The 20,066-nt window shown below is 38.3% G+C and overlaps 1 protein-coding gene across 1 annotated transcript in view; it reads left to right on the top strand.

Moving 5' to 3' along the window:
• MYO3B (myosin IIIB) overlaps window positions 1–9,931 on the top strand; it is a 399,378-nt gene extending 389,447 nt beyond the window's left edge. The window contains exons 34-36 of the mRNA XM_073806955.1: window positions 7,416–7,522; window positions 7,897–7,943; window positions 9,638–9,931. Coding sequence (XP_073663056.1) covers window positions 7,416–7,522; window positions 7,897–7,943; window positions 9,638–9,776 — 293 coding nt within the window. The 3' untranslated portion in view covers window positions 9,777–9,931. The remainder of the gene's footprint in view (window positions 1–7,415; window positions 7,523–7,896; window positions 7,944–9,637) is intronic.
• Window positions 9,932–20,066: the final 10,135 nt, after the last annotated feature.

Raw genomic sequence — 20,066 nt, 5'->3', positions numbered from 1 at the left:
AACACAAATGGCTAATAACATGGGAAGGGGGAAAGGAAGGGCACTTACCCTCTCAAGTAATCAATGAAATGCAAATCAGAACAAATGACGTGCCATTTTTTCACCTATTGAATTGTCAGGCCTTTTCTTAAAGATGCTGACCCATGCTGGTGAAGGCCTTCAAAAACAGGTAATGTCGGGTACAGGTGGTAGAAGTATATTTTGCTACCCACTTCCTAGAAGGCAATTGGAAATAAAATTTTAAGTTTTTAAAATATGTATAGTCTTCGGCCAGTAATTCTCCTTCTAGGGATTTATCCTAAGAAAATAATGTGAATTATCAAAGATCAAACTGCAAGTATGTTCCTCACAGCATTGCTTATTAGAGAAAAACATTGGAAACAACTTCCATGCCCAAAACAGGAAACTGTATAAGTTAATCACGGTTCATTCATAAAATGAAATAGCATGCAACTATTAGAAATGATGCCATTTAGACTAAACTGGAAGACAGATAAGAAACTTGTTCCATCATTTGCTACTATTATGGGAATGGGATTGGGGTTTTTTTTTTTTCACTGCTTAACTTATTTGAACATCATGTTCATTCATTACTTTAAAAAATGTAACTCTAGAAGTATAATACTATTTTTAAAGTAGATTAAATCATGGGAAAACATTTATGACTTTATTGTTAAGTGTGGGGAAAAGTAGTAACAAATTAGATGAATGATTAAGTTTTGATTTTGGTTTTTCTGGCTAAAAAAGTGAATACATATTCCTAGAAAAAATATTGAAAGGATATTAAGAAAAAAATACTTAATGAACCTTGTTTTTAAAAGGCCAATTTCATCACCCTCCTTGGTAGACTAAGGTTCCCCAGAGATGTCCCAGGATAAGAAAGTCCTTGGCAATAATATTCTAATTGACAGAAATAAAGAGTGGACCACAGAGATACAACAGACCTTAACAAGAATGATGAATAGTAACCATTCATTCGTTCATTCATTCATTGTTTGTTGAGTGTGTGCCAGGACCTGAGCTGTGAAATCGTTTTAGCAGAAGTTATTACCACTTCCCTAACTAATAAGGGGAGAATTCCATATAGAAAATTTATAACTCCACCATCTTCCACAGGCACTAATTTAACTCAGGGATATTTTCTTTGTAGCAATTTTGCAATTTTGAAGAAGATTGTTCATGACATAACATGGCAACTGGGAAAATTTGTAGCTTTCCTTTCATCTTAGAAAGGAAGATCTGAATTACATGCACCCCAGGAGAAAATCTCTCTTTCTGGTTGTGTGTGTGTGTTTTACAAAAGCCTACTGAATTCCTTCGTCCCTCCCGAAGTTAGATGTGGTAAGGTGAAAACTTATAAGAACGTCTCATTTAAAGAAAAAGCATTGTCATAGAGGCCATGGCCTGGGCCTTGAGGTTTGAATCAAAAGACCTGAGTCCAAGGCTTAGGCCCTGAGGGGAGACCAGCAGAGGGCCCCAAGCTCCCTGGGCTTCAGACCCCTTAGATATAAAAGCAAGGAGCCTAACCACAGAGGTTATCATCCTCCATGTCATAACTTAAAATTGAATTATCTCTGAACTACCAGACATAATTTCTCCCCTTCTACTCCCTGTCAAGGCTCTGAGCATCCCTGACATAGCCCATGCCTCAGCAGATTAGGAGCAAATGCTTTACAACACACTGGTTGTTTATCTGAAATTCAAATCTAGCTCAGTGTCCTTTTTTTTTTCCCTAAATCTGGCAACCCTAATTCCATAGATTTCATAATTCCATAATTTTCCAAAGACTGCATTTTTAAGGTAGTGCAGATTATTGCAGACTTTCTGCCAGTGTGGTTGTTATTGGGAAGGGAAGATTTAAGATGGTCTAGTACCTTGTCTCTCAGCCATGGCTGCACATTAGAACCACCTAAGGAGATAAAATATTGTTTATATATATATATATGTAGATGTATATGTATATGAGATAGATAGATAGATAGATCTATCAAGGTCCTGATCAGAGCACTGGTATTTTAAAAAGCTGAACATGTGAAGAAAATGACCCTAAGTAGGGTGTATCTCGTAACTCTGTACAGGATTTGCCATCTGTAAATCTGGAACGCTGAACACTGTGTTTGCCTCAAGGGCTCAGGGGGATGCTTTACTTGGCAAGTGACGCTGGGAATGCCTCATCCACAAAATGGCAATCAGATCAGCAGTCATACTGCTCAGAAAGTATCCCTGTCTGCAGAGGCCCTCAAGGACGGTGCAAAGACTATGGCTCTCCCAGTATGCCCCCTCCCAAGAACCCTGCTCACTGCCTGTCCACTCCTCAGGGACCTGGAATCCATACTGTCCCACCCAGGACGGGGAATATTTGGGCTGCATGTGCCATCCTGCCGTCCCTGTGGTTGTCCTTCCCCTGCTGCAAGCCCAGCTAGGAAATTTACCAGAACTGGCACATCTGTAATGGGTGATGGAAAGTGAAACTAAGTGTTAGGGGACAATGTTAGGCAAGAGCCTTTGTGGCCAAAATAGCTGTAACTCAGCAAGTCAAATAGAGTAAAGGAAGTCATTTCCTTCTTCATCTCTGAGACCCTGAGAGAGAACAAAAAGCCTCATTTGTAACTAAAATTGTGTTTGAATTAGGGTTGCCAGATTTAGGGGGAAAAAAGTACACCTGGCTAGATCTGAATTTCAGATAAACAACCAATCACTTTTTAATATAAGTATGTTCTGAATATATACTTACACTCAGAAGGTATTGGTTGTTTATCTGAAATTCAAATTTAACTGGGTACCCTGTATTTGATCTGGCAACTCTAGTTTGGATATACCTGCATGTTCAATAAAGAAAATTGAAATATTAAATTTCCAAACCAGTTGTTTAAAGTTACGGAACAAAGCTATCAACTAAATTCAGCCATTTGTCTCTCACCAAGGACTTGGCCAGTTGTGCCGCCACACAGTGATCTGGAATTAGGGAATAAGGAGTATGCATTTCCTGGTGCTCTTGAAACTCTCTCCATATTTCTTCCATTTTCTGACAGATTTCTCTCCAGTTTATTATAGAGCTCTGTGACAACTCAGAAGAGAAGGGTGTATTCAAGGTCTCAACTATGAAATCAAAAAGTGCAGGGGGAAAAGAAATGTACAGGGGTTCCTGAAAGGAAAGAGAACCTATGTTAAGCTCAAGCTGGTATCCATGATATGATATACTTTCATAAAGCACAACAGGTAGGTAGCACCCAGAGTATTACAAACTGGAGAATTTGGCCTGGCTTAACAAATATTTATGTGAGATGGAAGTTGGCTACTTACAGAATATGAACATCATTGTCTTCAAAGTAATAACTCATATTCTAATGTATATCTTCAAACTTGAACTGCCCAGCTTATCTACATAAACTAGTCAAATGAACTAGGAAAGTGCCAGGTAACCCTATTGTTTTGTATCTCCTATGAGCAAACTGGCTCAAGAGCCAGAAGACAGAGGTTAAGCTTCCACTCTGCCACGTACAGATTTAGCCTTTCTTACCTATAGTTTCTTTATATATTGAAAGAAATCATAATTTTTGTCCAACATGCCTCATTTTTTATTTTTAAATCTTTAAGGGAAAAAAATCATGACAAACTTCTCAAAGTGCACACATATTTAGATTTAATCAGTGTGCCATATGCTATTTTGTATTTGCTTCTTTTTCTGAACTTTGAATTTTCATCTATCAGTATCATACCCATATTTATCCTCATTGGTGCCTTTATGGTATGACATCATATTTATATCTCAGCGTTAACTTGTCCCCAATTATCAAATATTTATCATGTTTCTAGCTTTTTTCTGTTAAAGAAAGTATTGTTCTAGCTTTTTTCTGTTAAAGTATTATATCCATCTTCATACAAATGGTATTTTTTTCTCTTTTGGTTTACTTTGTTGGGACATGTTCCTTGGAACAAGTTGCTTAGCTTTTGTTATCTATTGTCAGGTAACTTCAGGAGAAGTGGAGCCTATGGACTCATCTGTGCACCTGGGGCCTCTCTCACACTGTCTTTTTACTTTTTGATTTATCCTAATTAATAGAAAGACAGTAGTAATTGCTTTAATTGAAGCTCTTTGTCAAGGTGGCTGAATGTTTTTCAATATCTCATATCATAATTGCATTTCAACATGTATAAATATTTCTCCATCTTTCTCTTGCCTCAGCCTTTCCACATTATGGATAATAGACTTCTGTGTCTATATTTTTAAATTTGTTTTTATCTTTTGTTGCACTTTCTTTCATCTTAAGGTTTTGTTACTGTCCATCATATAGAATACTTCACTTTAATATAATTGAACCCATCCTTGTCCCTAATATCTTCTTCCACATTTAAGATATATAGTCTATTTCATTTCCTTCTAAAGTTTTTATGGGAATGTTTAAAATGTTTAACTATATAGCTCATCTGGAATTTATTGTGGCTGGTGAGAATCAAGAAGTATATTGAGAAAAGTAAAAGATTTAGAATTTAAAAAAATTAATTTGAGTCCAACAGCAATAGCTATGGCCTTAGGCAAGTCACTTAACCTCTTAAGACTCAAGGTCCTCTATTAGACTGAAGTCAGGGACCTTGTCTTTTTCCTTGTTGTTTTCCCTACAATACTGAGCAAAGTTCTTTACATATAGAATAAGTTTTATAAGGTGTATATTTAAGTTACATTTTTTGCATATTGCTATCCAGTTGTTCCAACAGCAGTAATTGAATAATGATTCATTTCCCAATTATTTATTTGGCTGCTTGTGATCGATCATATATCAGTGATACTCAGATTTGTTCCAATGGCAAAGCACCTGGAAGTTGTGGCACTTCTTGCAAAACATCATGAAATATGGAGATATTAAAGTTAAAATAATGAAAATTAAAATTTGATGCTAGGGCTTCCCTGGTGGCGCAGTGGTTGAGAGTCCGCCTGCCGATGCAGGGGACGCGGGTTCATGCCCCGGTCCGAGAAGATCCCACATGCCCCGGAGCGGCTGGGCCCGTGAGCCATGGCCGCTGAGCCTGCGCGTCCGGAGCCTGTGCTCCGCAACGGGAGAGGCCACAACAGTGAGAGGCCCGCGTAACGCAAAAAAAAAAAAAAAAAAAAAAATTTGATGCTAAATCAGACACCAGCTTACATTAGATTCTAGTATGGTATAGATACCACCAGATACCAACAGTTTGTCTTAATTTATGGGAAATGTTAAAATAGGTAAAATTCAATCCAATAACTGAATTCTTTCTAAGAATCAGGAAAAGAACACCCACCTATGAAACAGCAAGTTCATCAAGAGCAAAAGTTGAGAACCACGTCTTATAGTAAGCATTCCCAGTTAAGAATATAAAATAAAAGCTTCTGATCAATTGTAAACTTTACATAAAGTCTGACTGAATGGAGCTGAACGTCAGCTGAACCCCAAAACTATTTAAGATCAGTCTTTTGAGTTGTCAAGTTTGGAATTCCTGTAATAGTAGAAAGTCTAAGAGGGAGTAGATGTCAGATCTCCAGTGCATGCTCACACCGGCAACCTTAACTCTAGATGTTTCTGTTCATTAGTCTATGAATCAGAGGAGATAACAAAAGAACCTCACAACCTTATGTTCTACCGTATTACAGAATATGAACTTCATAAAGCGTATGGAGGTAGGTATGTTGGAACTATCAGAAAGTACCCTTATCAATTCTGGATTCCTTGTACTCTGAGGATGACGCCAGTACAAGAGGCTTGAATCCTGTTCTCTGCACAGTTCCTGAAGATGTGGACAGGGATGTCTGTTAAGGTTATTGGAACTTTCTGCAAGCACCATCATATGGCTATGCTAATTAATATTTTTTCATGGAGCTTACTTTTACTTAAATTTGACTTTTTTTTTTTGCCGTACGCGGGCCTCTCACTGTTGTGGCCTCTCCCGTTGCGGAGCACAGGCTCCGGACGCGCAGGCTCAGCGGCCGTGGCTCACGGGCCCAGCCGCTCCGCGGCATGTGGGATCTTCCCGGACCGGGGCACGAGCCCGTGTCCCCTGCATGGGCAGGCGGACTCTCAACCACTGCGCCACCAGGGAAGCCCTAAATTTGACTTTTTAAAACAATTTTTTTATTAAGAAAGACAATATACTGTAGTTTTTTTTTTTAACTGCCAGAACAGGAGGTAAGAGATCTAAGGTTGGGTCCCCGCTCTGCCACTTGAACTGGGGTGTGTCATTCATTTTTTCCTTTTGTGAAAAAATGGGTATTTAGAATGGATGGTTCCTAAAGTCCTGTATGGTTCTAATAGTCTTGTTCAAACATAGATATGTTCCAATTCAAAAAAAAAAAAAAGACGCAAAACTTCATACTTAGGAAATTGATAATTCACTCTTCATTGTGGTCCTTGCTGAGTCATTCTTCACTTAGAAAATTCCCCTAGAATTTCCTTGTATAGTAGGAATCTCTAATGAAATCAAGCTATGATTCCAAATACAAAGCTCCAACTCTTTTTTATAAATAATTAGTTTATGGTATACCCTTGGTCCAAGAAAGTGATATGTCTTCTCCAAACCATGACATTCATGAGCAATATTTTATGGTGGCTGTGTTTGCGTGCATGCAGGCACGCGCACGCGCGCACGCTTGTGTGTGTTGGCAAGAAGTTAGAACTGCTGAATCCTGATTCAGATATAGTGCCAAAAGGACAGCAGATTTCATGAAAATCATCTGCTTGGAAGGGAAATAAATCATGACTTTGTTGGACCTGTGGTTTCTTAATTTCTAGTACACTCTTGGTCCAGGGTTCCAAAATCAGGACTAACACGGAGAGGCTGCTGCCTGAAATCGTGCAATCATCCTTTCCCCTTCTCCTTTACACTACCTCCAGAGACTGCATGGATCAGTGGTATTGTTCAAAGCATTTCAGAAAATACTAGCTCAAGCCATTTGCCCTCCAAAATGTATCCCCCCAAAATGTATCCCACCAAAAGGTTTGCTTCTCATCTACCCAAGAGTGTGTGTGCTCCAGATGTCTTTGAACTCTCACTGTAGGATGTGGTGCAAACTGCCCCAGATTGCCTTCATTGCCTTAACTGAGTTATCTCACCAAGAGGGCATTCTCTACTCTACAAAGGCTGACCACCAACCTCTACTTCACCAGCATGGACAAACCAATTTTCTTTCCTTCACTCTTGACTGCTGACTCAGATAAGAAAGATGTAGGCAAAGTCCTCGACAGCTGCCCTTGTTTACACTTAGCAATCTGTGTGTGTTTGTGTGTGTGTGTGTTTAGCATGATATTTCTCCTAATATTAGCAAAGCTCTAACGTGCCCGTTAAAACAGGACAGAGTTTCTGCTATGTGCATTTATGTGATGAGCGATTTTACACTCAGTTTTTCCAAAACCTCAGATGCTTTACAGTAAAGTTGTGCTATCCTGTTGCAGATTCAGAAAACGGTCTTGCACAGAAGCAGCGAACACCTCACCGAAGATGTCAGCAGCCCAAAATGTTGAGTAGTCCTGAGGACACCATGTACTATAACCAGTTAAATGTGAGTTCAAAGTGGCCATAAAGCTGTTTCACTGGCTTTGTTTCCAGTTAATAATTCTGTTATTAATACCTGTTCCAGCCCCTCCAGCCCCGCCCCCACTCTCTTATACTCTCCTCTTGAACATGTGCTTAGGCCCTTTATCTGTTGCTTTCATGTCAGGATGTCTGCCTTCACGGTGAATAATTGATGTGGTTTATCAAAGACGAGCAAGATGCATGCTTCATCAGGCTCACTTGAGCCCTTTGATCAAAAAAATTATGCTGTGACTTCTGATATTATCAGCATCTGCTTGCATTCAACACAAAATCACTTTGAATTAAAAATTAACGACTTGCTGCTTTCCTTTGACTGTGTGTTCTTGGCCCTCTCCACAGGGAGCTCTAGAATATCAAGGGAGCAAGAGGAAGCCAAGAAAACTTGGGTAAATATCTGTCTTCTTAGTTCTAAGCAACTGTAAACAGAAGGGGTCCTTTGTGATATTATAGAAAATGCAAAACTTTCCAGAGAGGCTTCTAAAAATATGCAGTGGGGATATCACCACTATTATTGACACTGGAAACTACTTTTCACAGTAGCAAGTATACAAAACTTGAATCTATTCTGTCTGAAGAGACTGAAATTGCCACCAAAAGGCAAGTGTTATTTTTCATAATTATCCCAGGAAATTGTACTGTCCTCATAATTTGAGACGTGTATCAGGCTGTATAAAACTCTCCCACAAATCAGAGCACTCCATGCAGTGCAAATAGGCCGCTTCCCCACATTCCCCTACCTGTGGGCCTTAAAGGTACACAAAGGATAATCTCCCCCAATGGTTAGCCAGGGACACTGCAGAGTTTGTGGCTGATTTGCTTGTTAGCATCTCGATTAAGAATAGGAGTGAGACCGGTCAGAATGGCCATAATCAAAAAATCTACAAACAATAAGTCCTGGAGAGGGTGTGGAGAAGAGGCAACCCTCTTGCACTGTTGGTGGGAATGTAAATTGATGCAGACACTATAGAGAACAGTATGGAGGTTCCTTAAAAAGCTAAAAATAGAACTACCATACAACCCAGCAATCCCACTACTGGGCATATACCCTGAGAAAACCATAATTCAAAAAGAGTCATGTACCCCAATGTTCACTGCAGCTCTATTTACAATAGCCAGGACATGGAAGCAGCCTAAGTGTCCATCAACAGATGAATGGATAAAGAAGATGTGGCACATATACACAATGGAATATTACTCAGCCATAAAAAGAAATGAAATTGAGTTATTTGTAGTGAGGTGGATGGACCTAGAGTCTGTCATACAGAGTGAAGTAAATCAGAAAGAGAAAAACAAATACCGTATGCTAACACATATATATGGAATCTAAAAAAAAAAAAAATGTTCATGAAGAGCCTAGGGGCAAGATGGGAGTAAAGATGCAGACCTACTAGAGAATGGACTTGAGGATACAGGGAGGGCGAAGGGTAAGCTGGGACAAAGAGAATGACATGGACATATATACACTACCAAACGTAAAATAGATAGCTAGTGGGAAGCAGCCACATAGCACAGGGAGATCAGCTTGGTGCTTTGTGACCACCTAGAGGGGTAGGATAGAGAGGGTGGGAGGGAGGGAGACGCAAGAGGGAAGAGATATGGGGACGTATGTATATGTATAACTGATTCACTTTGTTATAAAGCAGAAACTAACATACCATTGTAAAGCAATTATACTCCAATAAAGATGTTAAAAAAAAAAAGGTACAGATGTAAAAGAAAAAAAAAGAATAGGAGTGAGGTAGGTAATTGGTACTAGTCTGAGAAATAAAGATCAGGAAGGGAACTTTCTCATCTAGAGGGAACCAGACAAGTTAATTCACATAATTTAAGTTGCAATATGATTACAATTTCCAGATACCACTAAATTGGGCCCATTATTAGTGTGTGACCTAGATGTGAAAGGCTTTGTGGATCAGACACCAGTTCTCCGGGCTGGGGGACCCTGAGCTACCGTAAGCTGCCCCCCCGACTCAGTGTTGGGGCCCAACCCTGTTCCAAGTACTCACACAACTTAAGCTGCCCCATTGATGACTGCTGCACTTGTTTTCTTTTTCTGCTGAAACTCTTTCCTTTGTTGCAGCCAAATCAAAGTGCTTGATGGGGAAGATGACTATTACAAATCTCTGTCACCTGTGGGCTCTATCCCCGAGGAAGACAGCTCAGCCCACCCTCTCTTTTTTTCTTCATCCTCAAAGGGAGCATCTTCTGCTCAGCACTGAGTTGTACTTCCTGCCCCCCAAGTCTGTTGAGGGTAAGAACAATCATGGTAATTGACTGATTGTCATTTAATAAGAAAGTCGTGCAATGGGGTCAGCTTCTATGGACATGTGGTCTGTTCTGGAGCCTTACTGAACAATTTTCAGATTTCAAACCATTTTCTCCTACCTCTGTCACCCTCCCCACATCTGCTGTGTAGCCTGACTTAGGCAACCTCTCCTTTCCTCATCCCATGGGTCCCTGTGGGACACTGAGCACACCTCCACTACAGCAATAACCATCATTCATGCCCCCAACATCTAAGAGGGTATCAGTCTCACGTGTGGACACTGATGGTATTTCTTTATTTTTCCCACCATGTCATTCCATGCAGAATCCGCCCCTGTGGAAATCCAGGAGTCCCTTTCCTCCTCACGTCTACACTGCATCCCCTTCCCCTTTGCTGGTCTTTTCTACCCCATCCTGCCTCTCCCCAGGGTCAGGGCTCCATTGCTGAGTGCCCCCATCCTTGAGGAGTACACTCAAGGTCTCTGAGGCCAGGATAATTTTTCATGCTCAGGGGAGCCTGAATCTTTCAGGTTCTTCCTTTAAGACAAATGAACCCCTCTCTTGCTAATTATTATCCTGATAAAGCCTTTGCCTCTTTATTCTACCTTACCAAGACACCCCCATCAACTTGGCAGTAAAAAGAAAGAGATGGAAAGAAAATCTGGACCTGTCAGAGTCCATGTCACATCGTTTTGTAACTGTCCATTCTCTGGTTGGCTGTCTCCATGAGGCTGTGAGTGGCTGCAAGGGAAGCATTTTGTCTCATCCACCTTTCTGTGCACAGAGCCTAGCACGGTGCCTTGCACAGAGAGGACATCCAGTAAATGCCCACCCTTGAGTGAGTGGAGAGACTTAGTTATACAACATATCTGACAGGAAAGTTACTTTCAATTATATGTGATAGACTATTAATCACTTTTCTTACACCATAAGCTCTGATTTTTCAATGAAGTTTGGCCTAGTCCTATTGTAATGATGTTTTACCATATATTATATTACTCAGTGTGATTCAATACAACAAGTGTTTTGAGTAACTACTCTGTGCACAACAATATGTGAGAGATTGCTGTGTGATATGAAAACCTAACAAGACCCTTTCTCTAGAAAAGATGTTCTTAACATCCTTCTTGCGGGGCGCCTTCAAGATGGCAGAGGAGTAAGACATGGAGATCAATTCCTCCCCACAAATACATCAAAACTATATCTACATGTGGAACAACTCCTACAGAACACATACTGAACGCTGGCAGAAGACCTCAGACTTCCCAAAAGGCACCCTCAGGTGACCTACATGCAGAGGCAGGGCCAAATCCAAAGCTGAACCCCAGGAGCTGTGCAAACAAAGCAGAGAAAGGGAAATCTCTCCCAGCAGCCTCAGTAGCAGTGGATTAAATCTCCACAGTCAACTTGATGTACCCTGCATCTGTGGAACACCTGAATAGACAAAGAATCATCACAAAATTGAGGAGGTGGACTTTGGGAGCAACTGTAGACTTGGGGCTTGCTTTCTGCATCTAGTTTGTTTTGGTTTTATGTTTATCTTTGTTTAGTATTTAGAGCTCATTATCATTGGTAGATTTGTTTATTGATTTGGTTGCTCTCTTCCTTTTTTTTAAATATATATATATATTTTTTTCTTTTTTCTCTTTTTGTGAGTGTGTATGTGTATGCTTCTTTGTGTGATTTTGTCTGTATAGCTTTTCTTTTGCCATTTGTCCTAGGGTTCTGAATGTCCTTTTTTTTTTCTTTGTATAGTTTTTAGCACTTGTTATCATTGGTGGATTTGTTTTTTGGTTTGGTTGATCTTTCTCTCTTTTTTTAAATTACTTTATAATGTTTTTGTTTTTAATAATTTTTTTCTATTTTAATAACTTTATTTATTTATTTTTTCTTTCTTTCTTTCTTTTATTTTTTCTCCCTTTTCTTCTGAGCCGAGTGGCTGACATGGTCTTGGTGCTCTAGCCCGATGTCAGGCCTGAGCCTCTGAGGTGGGAGAGCCCAGTTCAGGACATTGGTCCACCAGAGACCTCTCAGCTCCATATAATATCAAACAGCGAAAGCTCTTCCAGGGATTTCCATCTCAATGCTAAGACCCACCTCCACTCAACGACCAGCAAGCTACAGTGCTAGACACCCTATGCCAAACAACTAGCAAGACAGGAACACAACCCCACCCATTAGCAGAGAGGCTGCATAAAATCATAATAAGTTCACAGACACCCCAAAACACACCACCAGACACAATCCTGCCCACCAGAAATACAAGATCCACCATCATCCACCAGAACACAGGCACCAGTCCCCTCCATCAGGAAGCCTACACAACCCACTAAACCAACTTTACCCACTGGGAGCAAACACCAAAAACAACGGAAACTACGAACCTGCAACCTGCGAAAAGTGGACCGCAAACACAGTAAGTTAAGCAAAATGAGAAGACAGAGAAATACACAGCAGTTGAAGGAGCAAGGTAAAAACCCACCAGACCAAACAAATGAAGAGGAAATAGGCAATCTACCTGAAAAAGAATTCAGAGTAATGACAATAAAGATGATCAAAATCTTGGAAATAGAATAGAGAAAATACAAGAAACGTTTAACAAGGACCTAGAAGACCTAAAGAGCAAACAAACAGTGATGAAAAACACAATAAATGAAATTAAAAATTCTCTAGAAGGAATCAATAGCAGAATAACTGAGGCAGAAGAACAGATAAGTGACCTGGAAGATAAAATAATGGAAATAACTACTGCAGAGCAGAATAAAGAAAAGAATGAAAAGAATTGAGGACAATCTCAGAGACCTCTGGGACAACAAAATACACACCAACATTTGAAATATAGGGGTCCCAGAAGAAGAAGAGAAAAAAAAGGGACTGAGAAGATATTTGAAGAGATTATAGTTGAAAACTTCCCTAATATGGGTAAGAAAATAGTCAATCAAGTCCAGAAAGCACAGAGTCCCACACAGGATAAATCCAAGGAGAAACACACCAAGACAGATATTAATCAAACTATCAAAAATTAAATACAAAGAAACAATATTAAAAGCAGCAAGGGAAAAGCAGCAATTAACATACAAGGGAATCCCCATAAGGTTAACAGCTGATCTGTCAGCAGAAACTCTGCAAGCCAGAAGGGAGTGGCAGGACATATTTAACGTGATGAAAGGGAGAAAACTACAACCAAGATTACTTTACCCAGCAAGGATCTCATTAAGATTCAACAGAGAAATTAAAACCTTTACAGACAAGCAAAAGCTAAGAGAATTCACTACCACCAGACCAGCTCTACAACAAATGCTAAAGGAACTTCTCTAGGCAGGAAACACAAGAGAAAGAAAAGACCTACAATAACAAATCCAAAACAATTTAGAAAATGGTAATAGGAACATACATTCGATAACTACCTTAAATGTAAATGGATTAAATGCTCCAACCAAAAGACATATACTGGCTGAATAGATACAAAAACAAAACTCATATATATGCTGTCTACAAGAGACCCACTTCAGAACTAGGGACACATACAGACTGAAAGTGAGGAGATGGAAAAATATATTCCATGTAAATGGATATCAAAAGAAAGCTGGAGTAGTAATTCTCATATCAGACAAAACAGATTTTAAAATAAAGACTATTAAAAGAGACAAAGAAGGACACTACATAATGATCAAGGGGACAATCCAAGAAAAAGATGTAACAATTGTAAATATTTATGCACCCAACATAGGAGCACCACAATACATAAGGCAAATGCTAACAGTCATAAAACAGGAAATCGACAGTAACACAATAGTAGTAGGGGACGTTAACACCCCACTTTCACCAATAGACAGATCACCCAAAATGAAAATAAATAAGGAAACATAAGCTTTAAATGATACATTAAACAAGATGGACTTAATTGATATTTATAGGACATTCCATCCAGAAGTAGCAGATTACACTTTCTTCTCAAGTGCTTATGGAACATTCTCCAGGATAGATCATATCTTGGGTCACAAATCAAGCCTTGGCAAATTTAAGAAAATAGAAATCATATCAAGTATCTTTTACTACCACAATGCTATGAGACTAGATATCAATTACAGGAAAAGATCTGTAAAAAATACAAACACATGGAGGCTAAACAATACACTACTAAATAACCAAGAGATCACTGAAGAAATCAAAAAGGAAATAAAAAAATTCCTAGAAGCAAATGACAATGAAAACACAACGACCCAAAACATATGGGATGCAGCAAAAACAGTTCTAAGAGGGAAGTTTATAGCAATACAATCCTACCTCAAGAAACAAGAAACATCTCAAATAAAAAACCTAACCTTACACCTAAAGCAATTAGAGAAAGAAAAACAAACAAAAAAAACCCCCAAAGTTAGCAGAAGGAAAGAAATTATAAAGATCAGATCAGAAATAAATGAAAAAGAAATGAAGGAAACGATAGCAAAGATCAATAAAACTAAAAGCTGGTTCTTTGAGAAGATAAACAAAATTGATAAACCATTAGCCAGACTCATCAAGAAAAAAAGGGAGAAGACTCAAATCAATAGAATTAGAAATGAAAAAGGAGAAGTAACAACTGACACTGCAGAAATACAAAGGATCATGAGAGATTACTACAAGCAACTCTATACCAATAAAATGGACAACCTGAAAGAAATGGACAAATTCTTAGAAAAGCACAACCTTCCAAGACTGAACCAGGAATAAATAGAAAATACAAACAGACCAATCACAAGCACTGAAATTGAAACTGTGATTAAAAATCTTCCAACAAACAAAAGCCCAGGAGCAGATGGCTTCACAAGCGAATTCTATCAAACATTTAGAGAAGAGCTAACACCTATCCTTCTCAAACTCTTCCAAAATATAGCAGAGGGAGGAACACTCCCAAACTCATTCTACAAGGCCACCATCACCCTGATACCAAAACCAGACAAAGATGTCACAAAGAAAGAAAACTACAGGCCAATATCACTGATGAACATAGATGCAAAAATCCTCAACAAAATACTAGCAAACAGAATCCAACAGCACATTAAAAGGACCATACACCATGATCAAGTGGGGTTTATCCCAGGGATGCAAGGATTCTTCAGTATATGCAAATCAATCAATATGATAAACCATATTAACAGACTGAAGGAGAAAAACCATATGATCATCTCAATAGATGCAGAAAAAGTTTTCTACAAAATTCAACACCCATTTATGATAAAAACCCTCCAGAAAGTGGGCAGAGAGAGAACTTACCTCAAAATGATAAAGGCCATATATGACAAACCCACAGCCAACATCCTTCTCAATGGTGAAAAACTGAAACCATTTCACCTAAGATCAGGAACAAGACAAGGTTGCCACTCTCACCACTTTTATTCAACAGTTTTGGAAGTTTTAGCCACAGCAATCAGAGAAGAAAAAGAAATAAAAGGAATCCAAATCAGAAAAGGAGTAAAACTGTCACTGTTTGCAGATGACATGATATCATACATAGAGAATCCTAAAGATGCTACAAGAAAACTACTAGAGCTAATCAATGAATTTGGTAAAGTAGCAGGATACAAAATTAATGCATAGAAATTTCTTGCATTCCTATACACTAATGATGAAAAATCTGGAAGAGAAATTAAAGAAACACTCCCATTTACCACTACAACAAAAAGAATAAAATACCTAAGAATAAACCTACATAAGGGGACAAAAGACCTCTATGTAGAAAACTGTAAGACACTGAAGACAGAAATTAAGGATGATACAAACAGATGGAGAGATATACCATGTTCTTGGATTGGAAGAATCAATATTGTGAAAATGACTATACTACCCAAAGCAATCTACAGATTCAGTGCAATACCTAGCAAATTACCAGTGGCATGTTTTACAGAACCAGAACAAAAATCTTAAAATTTGTATGGAGACATGAAAGACTCCGAATAGCCAAAGCAATCTCAAGAAAGAAAAACGGAGCTGGAGGAATCAGGCGCCCAGACTTCAGACTATACTGCAAAGCTACAGTAATCAAGACAGTATACTGGCACAAAAACAGAAATATAGATCAGGATAGAAAGCCCAGAGATAAACCCACGCACATATGGTCATCTTATCTTTGATAAAGGAGGCAAGAATACACAATGGAGAAAAGACAGCCTCTTCAATAAGTGTTGCTGGGAAAACTGAACAACTACATGTAAAAGAATGAAATTAGAACACTCCCTAACACCATACACAAAAATAAACTCCAAGTGGGTTAAAGACCTAAATGTAAGGCCAGACACTATAAAACTCTTAGAGGAAAACATAGGCAGAACACTCTGTGACATAAATCACAGCAAGATCCTTTTTGACGCACCTCCTAGAGAAATGGAAATAAAACCAAAAATAAACAAATGGGAACTCATGAAGCTTAAAAGCTTTTGCACAGCAAAGGAAACCATAAACAAGACGAAAAGACAACCCTCAGAATAGGAGGAAATATTTGCAAATGAAGCAACTGAGAAAGGATTAATCTCCAAAATATACATGCAGCTCATGCAGCTAAATATCAAAAAAGCAAACAACCCAATCCAAAAATGGGCAGAAGACCTAAATAGAGTTTTCTCCAAAGAAGATATACAGATTGCCAACAAACTCATGAAAGGATGCTCAACATCACTAATAATTAGAGAAATGCTAATCAAAACTACAATGAGGTATCACCTCACACAAGTCAGAATGGCCATTATCAAAAAATCTACAAACAGTAAATGCTGGAGAAGGTGTGGAGAAAAGGGAACCCTCTTGCACTGTTGGTGGGAATGTAAATTGATACAGCCACTATGGAGAGCAGTATGGAGGTTCCTCAGAAAACTAAAAATAGAACAACCATCCGACCCAGCAATCCCACTACTGGGCATATACCCTGAGAAAACCATAATTCAAAAAGAGTCATGTACCAAAATGTTCACCACAGCTCTGTTTACAATAGCCAGGACATGGAAGCAACCTAAGTGTCCATCAACAGATGAATGGATAAAGAAGATGTGGCACATATATACAATGGAATGTTACTCAGCCATAAAAAGAAATGAAATTGAGTTATTTGTAGTGAGGTGGATGGATCTAGAGTCTGTCAAACAGGTGAAGTAAGTCAGAAAGAGAAAAACAAATACCATATGCTAACACGTATATATAGAATCTAAAAAAAAAAAAAGAAATTGGTACTGAAGAACCTAGGGGCCAGACAGGAATAAAGACACAGACGTAGAGAATGGACCTCAGGACATGGGGAGGGGGAGAGGTAAGCTGGGACGAAGTGAGAGAGTGGCATGGACATATATACACTACCAAAGGTAAAATAGATGGCTAGTGGGAAGCAGCCGCATAGCACAGGGAGATCAGCTTGGTGCTTTGTGACCACCTAGAGTGGTGGGATAGGGAGGGTGGGAGGGAGACGCAAGAGGGAGGAGATATGGGGATATATGTATATGTATAGCTGATTCACTTTGTTAAACAGAAGAAGCTAACACACCATTGTAAAGCAATTATACTCTAGTAAAGATGTTTAAAATAAATAAATAAAGCTCCCACCCCAAAAAAAACCTTCTTACTTTAAAATATTTGGCAGATAGTACACATGGGGGTACCCAGATTTTGAGAAAAATAAACTTGAGGAAATAGGAAAAATAATTGTTACTAGAGCTTTCAAGGGGAGAGTTCTAATAAGCATCTTACAGACGTAATGAAATGAGGCATTTAAAGATCTCAGAAATTTTAATGTTACAAGAAAAAGAAATAGAGCTAATTATTCAGTAGTTACACTTTACTTTTTAAAAAATGAGTCTTGGGCTTCCCTGGTGGCGCAGTGGTTGAGAGTCCGCCTGCCAGTGCAGGGGACACGGGTTCGTGCCCAGGTCCGGGAAGATCCCACATGCCACGGAGTGGCTGGGCCTGTGAGCCATGGCCTCTGAGCCTGCGCGTCCGGAACCTGTGCTCCACACGGGAGAGGCCACAACAGTGAGAGGCCTGCATACCGCAAAAATAAAAATAAAATAAAAATAAAAAATGAGTCTTGATCTTTTTTCCAGATCTTCACCCCAAAGGTAATGTTCATAAGGTATGCAAGTAGAGCAGGAGAAACACAAATGAATTTTATTTTATTGTTTAAAATATAGTATCTAGAATATATAGATTTTTAAAGTTATTAGTAATATGAGTGGTTTGGGGAATTTCACTTTCATCAATTCATGTATGTTTGATTTGATAATATTAGCTTCTCAAGTTGTTGAATATAAATGTTCATAACTTCCAACTTGTCAGTGTACAATTGTATACCTGCCTTGTTTCTAATTAAAATATATCTATAAAGTTTAAAAGGAAATAAAAGCCATTATAAAATCATAATTCAGAAGCTCTATAATAACTGGTCATTGCCACAGTAATGCCATAGCTCCTAAAAATACTTGAGAAATTGTGTTCATTATCAACTACAACACAGAGAAGACAGACTGTAGATATTATTCTTTGACAAGTCATAATGCCACAAACTCAAAGAGCAGTTCTTAAATCAGTAGGTTAGAATGATACAACATGGAATCTCTTAAATGTCTTACTAGATTTATCAAGGGAATATGAACATGGCAAAAACAAATCAAAAATCAAATCATTCAGAGCAGTCTTCTTCTCTGTGCTCCTTAGTCCCTCTCGCAGAAGCAATCATTTTTTAAAAGTATTTCTAATTCTTTTAATGCTTTCCATCATATCTCTGAATAATTTGCTTCTGTTGTTGATTCATCATTTTAGACAATATCTACTTTCCTCCCCTATGGAAGATGTGCATTTATCTCAATTTCTTCACCCCTCTGTCTTATTTCTTCCAGTGCTTACAATTTTGTTTTTAAATTTTTGTCGATTACCTTTTAAACTTTGAATTATATAATTAAACACCTATTTTTTGTGCCATTAACTTTAGATAGTATCTCTATGAGGATAGCTGACCTGAAGAAAACCAACAGGCTGAAGGGTAATGTCAAGACTAATAGAATAATGGTCCCTGGACAAAATAAAAATAATTATGAGAATAGAACAATTTTTTAAAACTTCACTGCAACCATTGGTGTTCATGTTCTGAGCTGCTGTTTCTTCCTCCCTTTTGGCTCATCTGCACATATGCTTCCATCCACTTTTTAAACTTAATTTTTAAATATAATACAAATAGAGAAAAGTGCACAAATCAGAAGACTCAGCTCAATAAGTTATCAGAAAGTGAGTATCTATGTAACCACTCCTACAGTCAAGAATAGAACATTGTCAACTGCCTCCTTCATGTCCCTTACAGTTGCTCCTTCCCCCACCTGCCTTCTCATAGATAAGCACTCTCATGATTTTTATGGTGAACACTTCCTTGATTTCTTTATAGTTTTACCACTTACATGTATCCCTAAACACTATAGTTATGTTTTACCTCTTATAGGTAGGTTTGGGGAACTTTATATAAGTGGAATCATGTAGTATGTAATTTGGGGGATCATGTTCCTTTTATTCAGTGTTATATTTGTGAGATTCATCTGTGTTGTGGGATGTAAATGTAGTTCATTTTCATGCTGTGTAGTATTCCAGGATATGAACATGCCATAATTGATTTACCCATTCTGCTTTTGATAGACAAATATGACTTGTTTCCAATATGGGGCTATTTTGCAAATTGCTACTACAACATTGTTGTATATGTGTCTTAGTATATATTTGCATGCATTTCTGTTGGCTATATACTTAGGATTAGAATTGCAGGGTCCTAAGGTACACATACCTTCACTTCAGTAGATGATGCCAAACTGTTTTCCTAAGTGATGTACCAATTTATAGTCGCTCCAGTGGTACAAGCGAGCTCCCATTGGTCTGCATTCTCACCAACTCTTGCTAGTATCAGTCTTCTTCATACAGGCACTCTGATGGGTATATAGTCTCACTGTGAATATAGCTCACACATGGCTGACTAATAATGATATTGAGCACATTTGTATGTGTTTAGTGACCATTTTAGAGATCTCCTTTTGTTACATGTCCATTTTTAACTGGTTAACAATTTTTCTTTTAATTTGAAGAAATGTATCATATATTGTTAGTTACATGTGTTGCAAATAATTCCTTAACTAGGTGGCTTGCTCTTAAATTAACTTTTGCTTAAAAAAAAAAGTTTATAATTTTAACATAGTACAACTTACCAGTCTTTTCCTTTTTGATTAGTCCTTTTTTATAGCCTGTTA

This window comes from Tursiops truncatus, chromosome 7 (genome assembly GCF_011762595.2).
Source record: "Tursiops truncatus isolate mTurTru1 chromosome 7, mTurTru1.mat.Y, whole genome shotgun sequence".
Classification (NCBI taxonomy): Eukaryota; Metazoa; Chordata; class Mammalia; order Artiodactyla; family Delphinidae; genus Tursiops; species Tursiops truncatus.
This window is presented reverse-complemented; position numbering and strand designations above follow the sequence as displayed.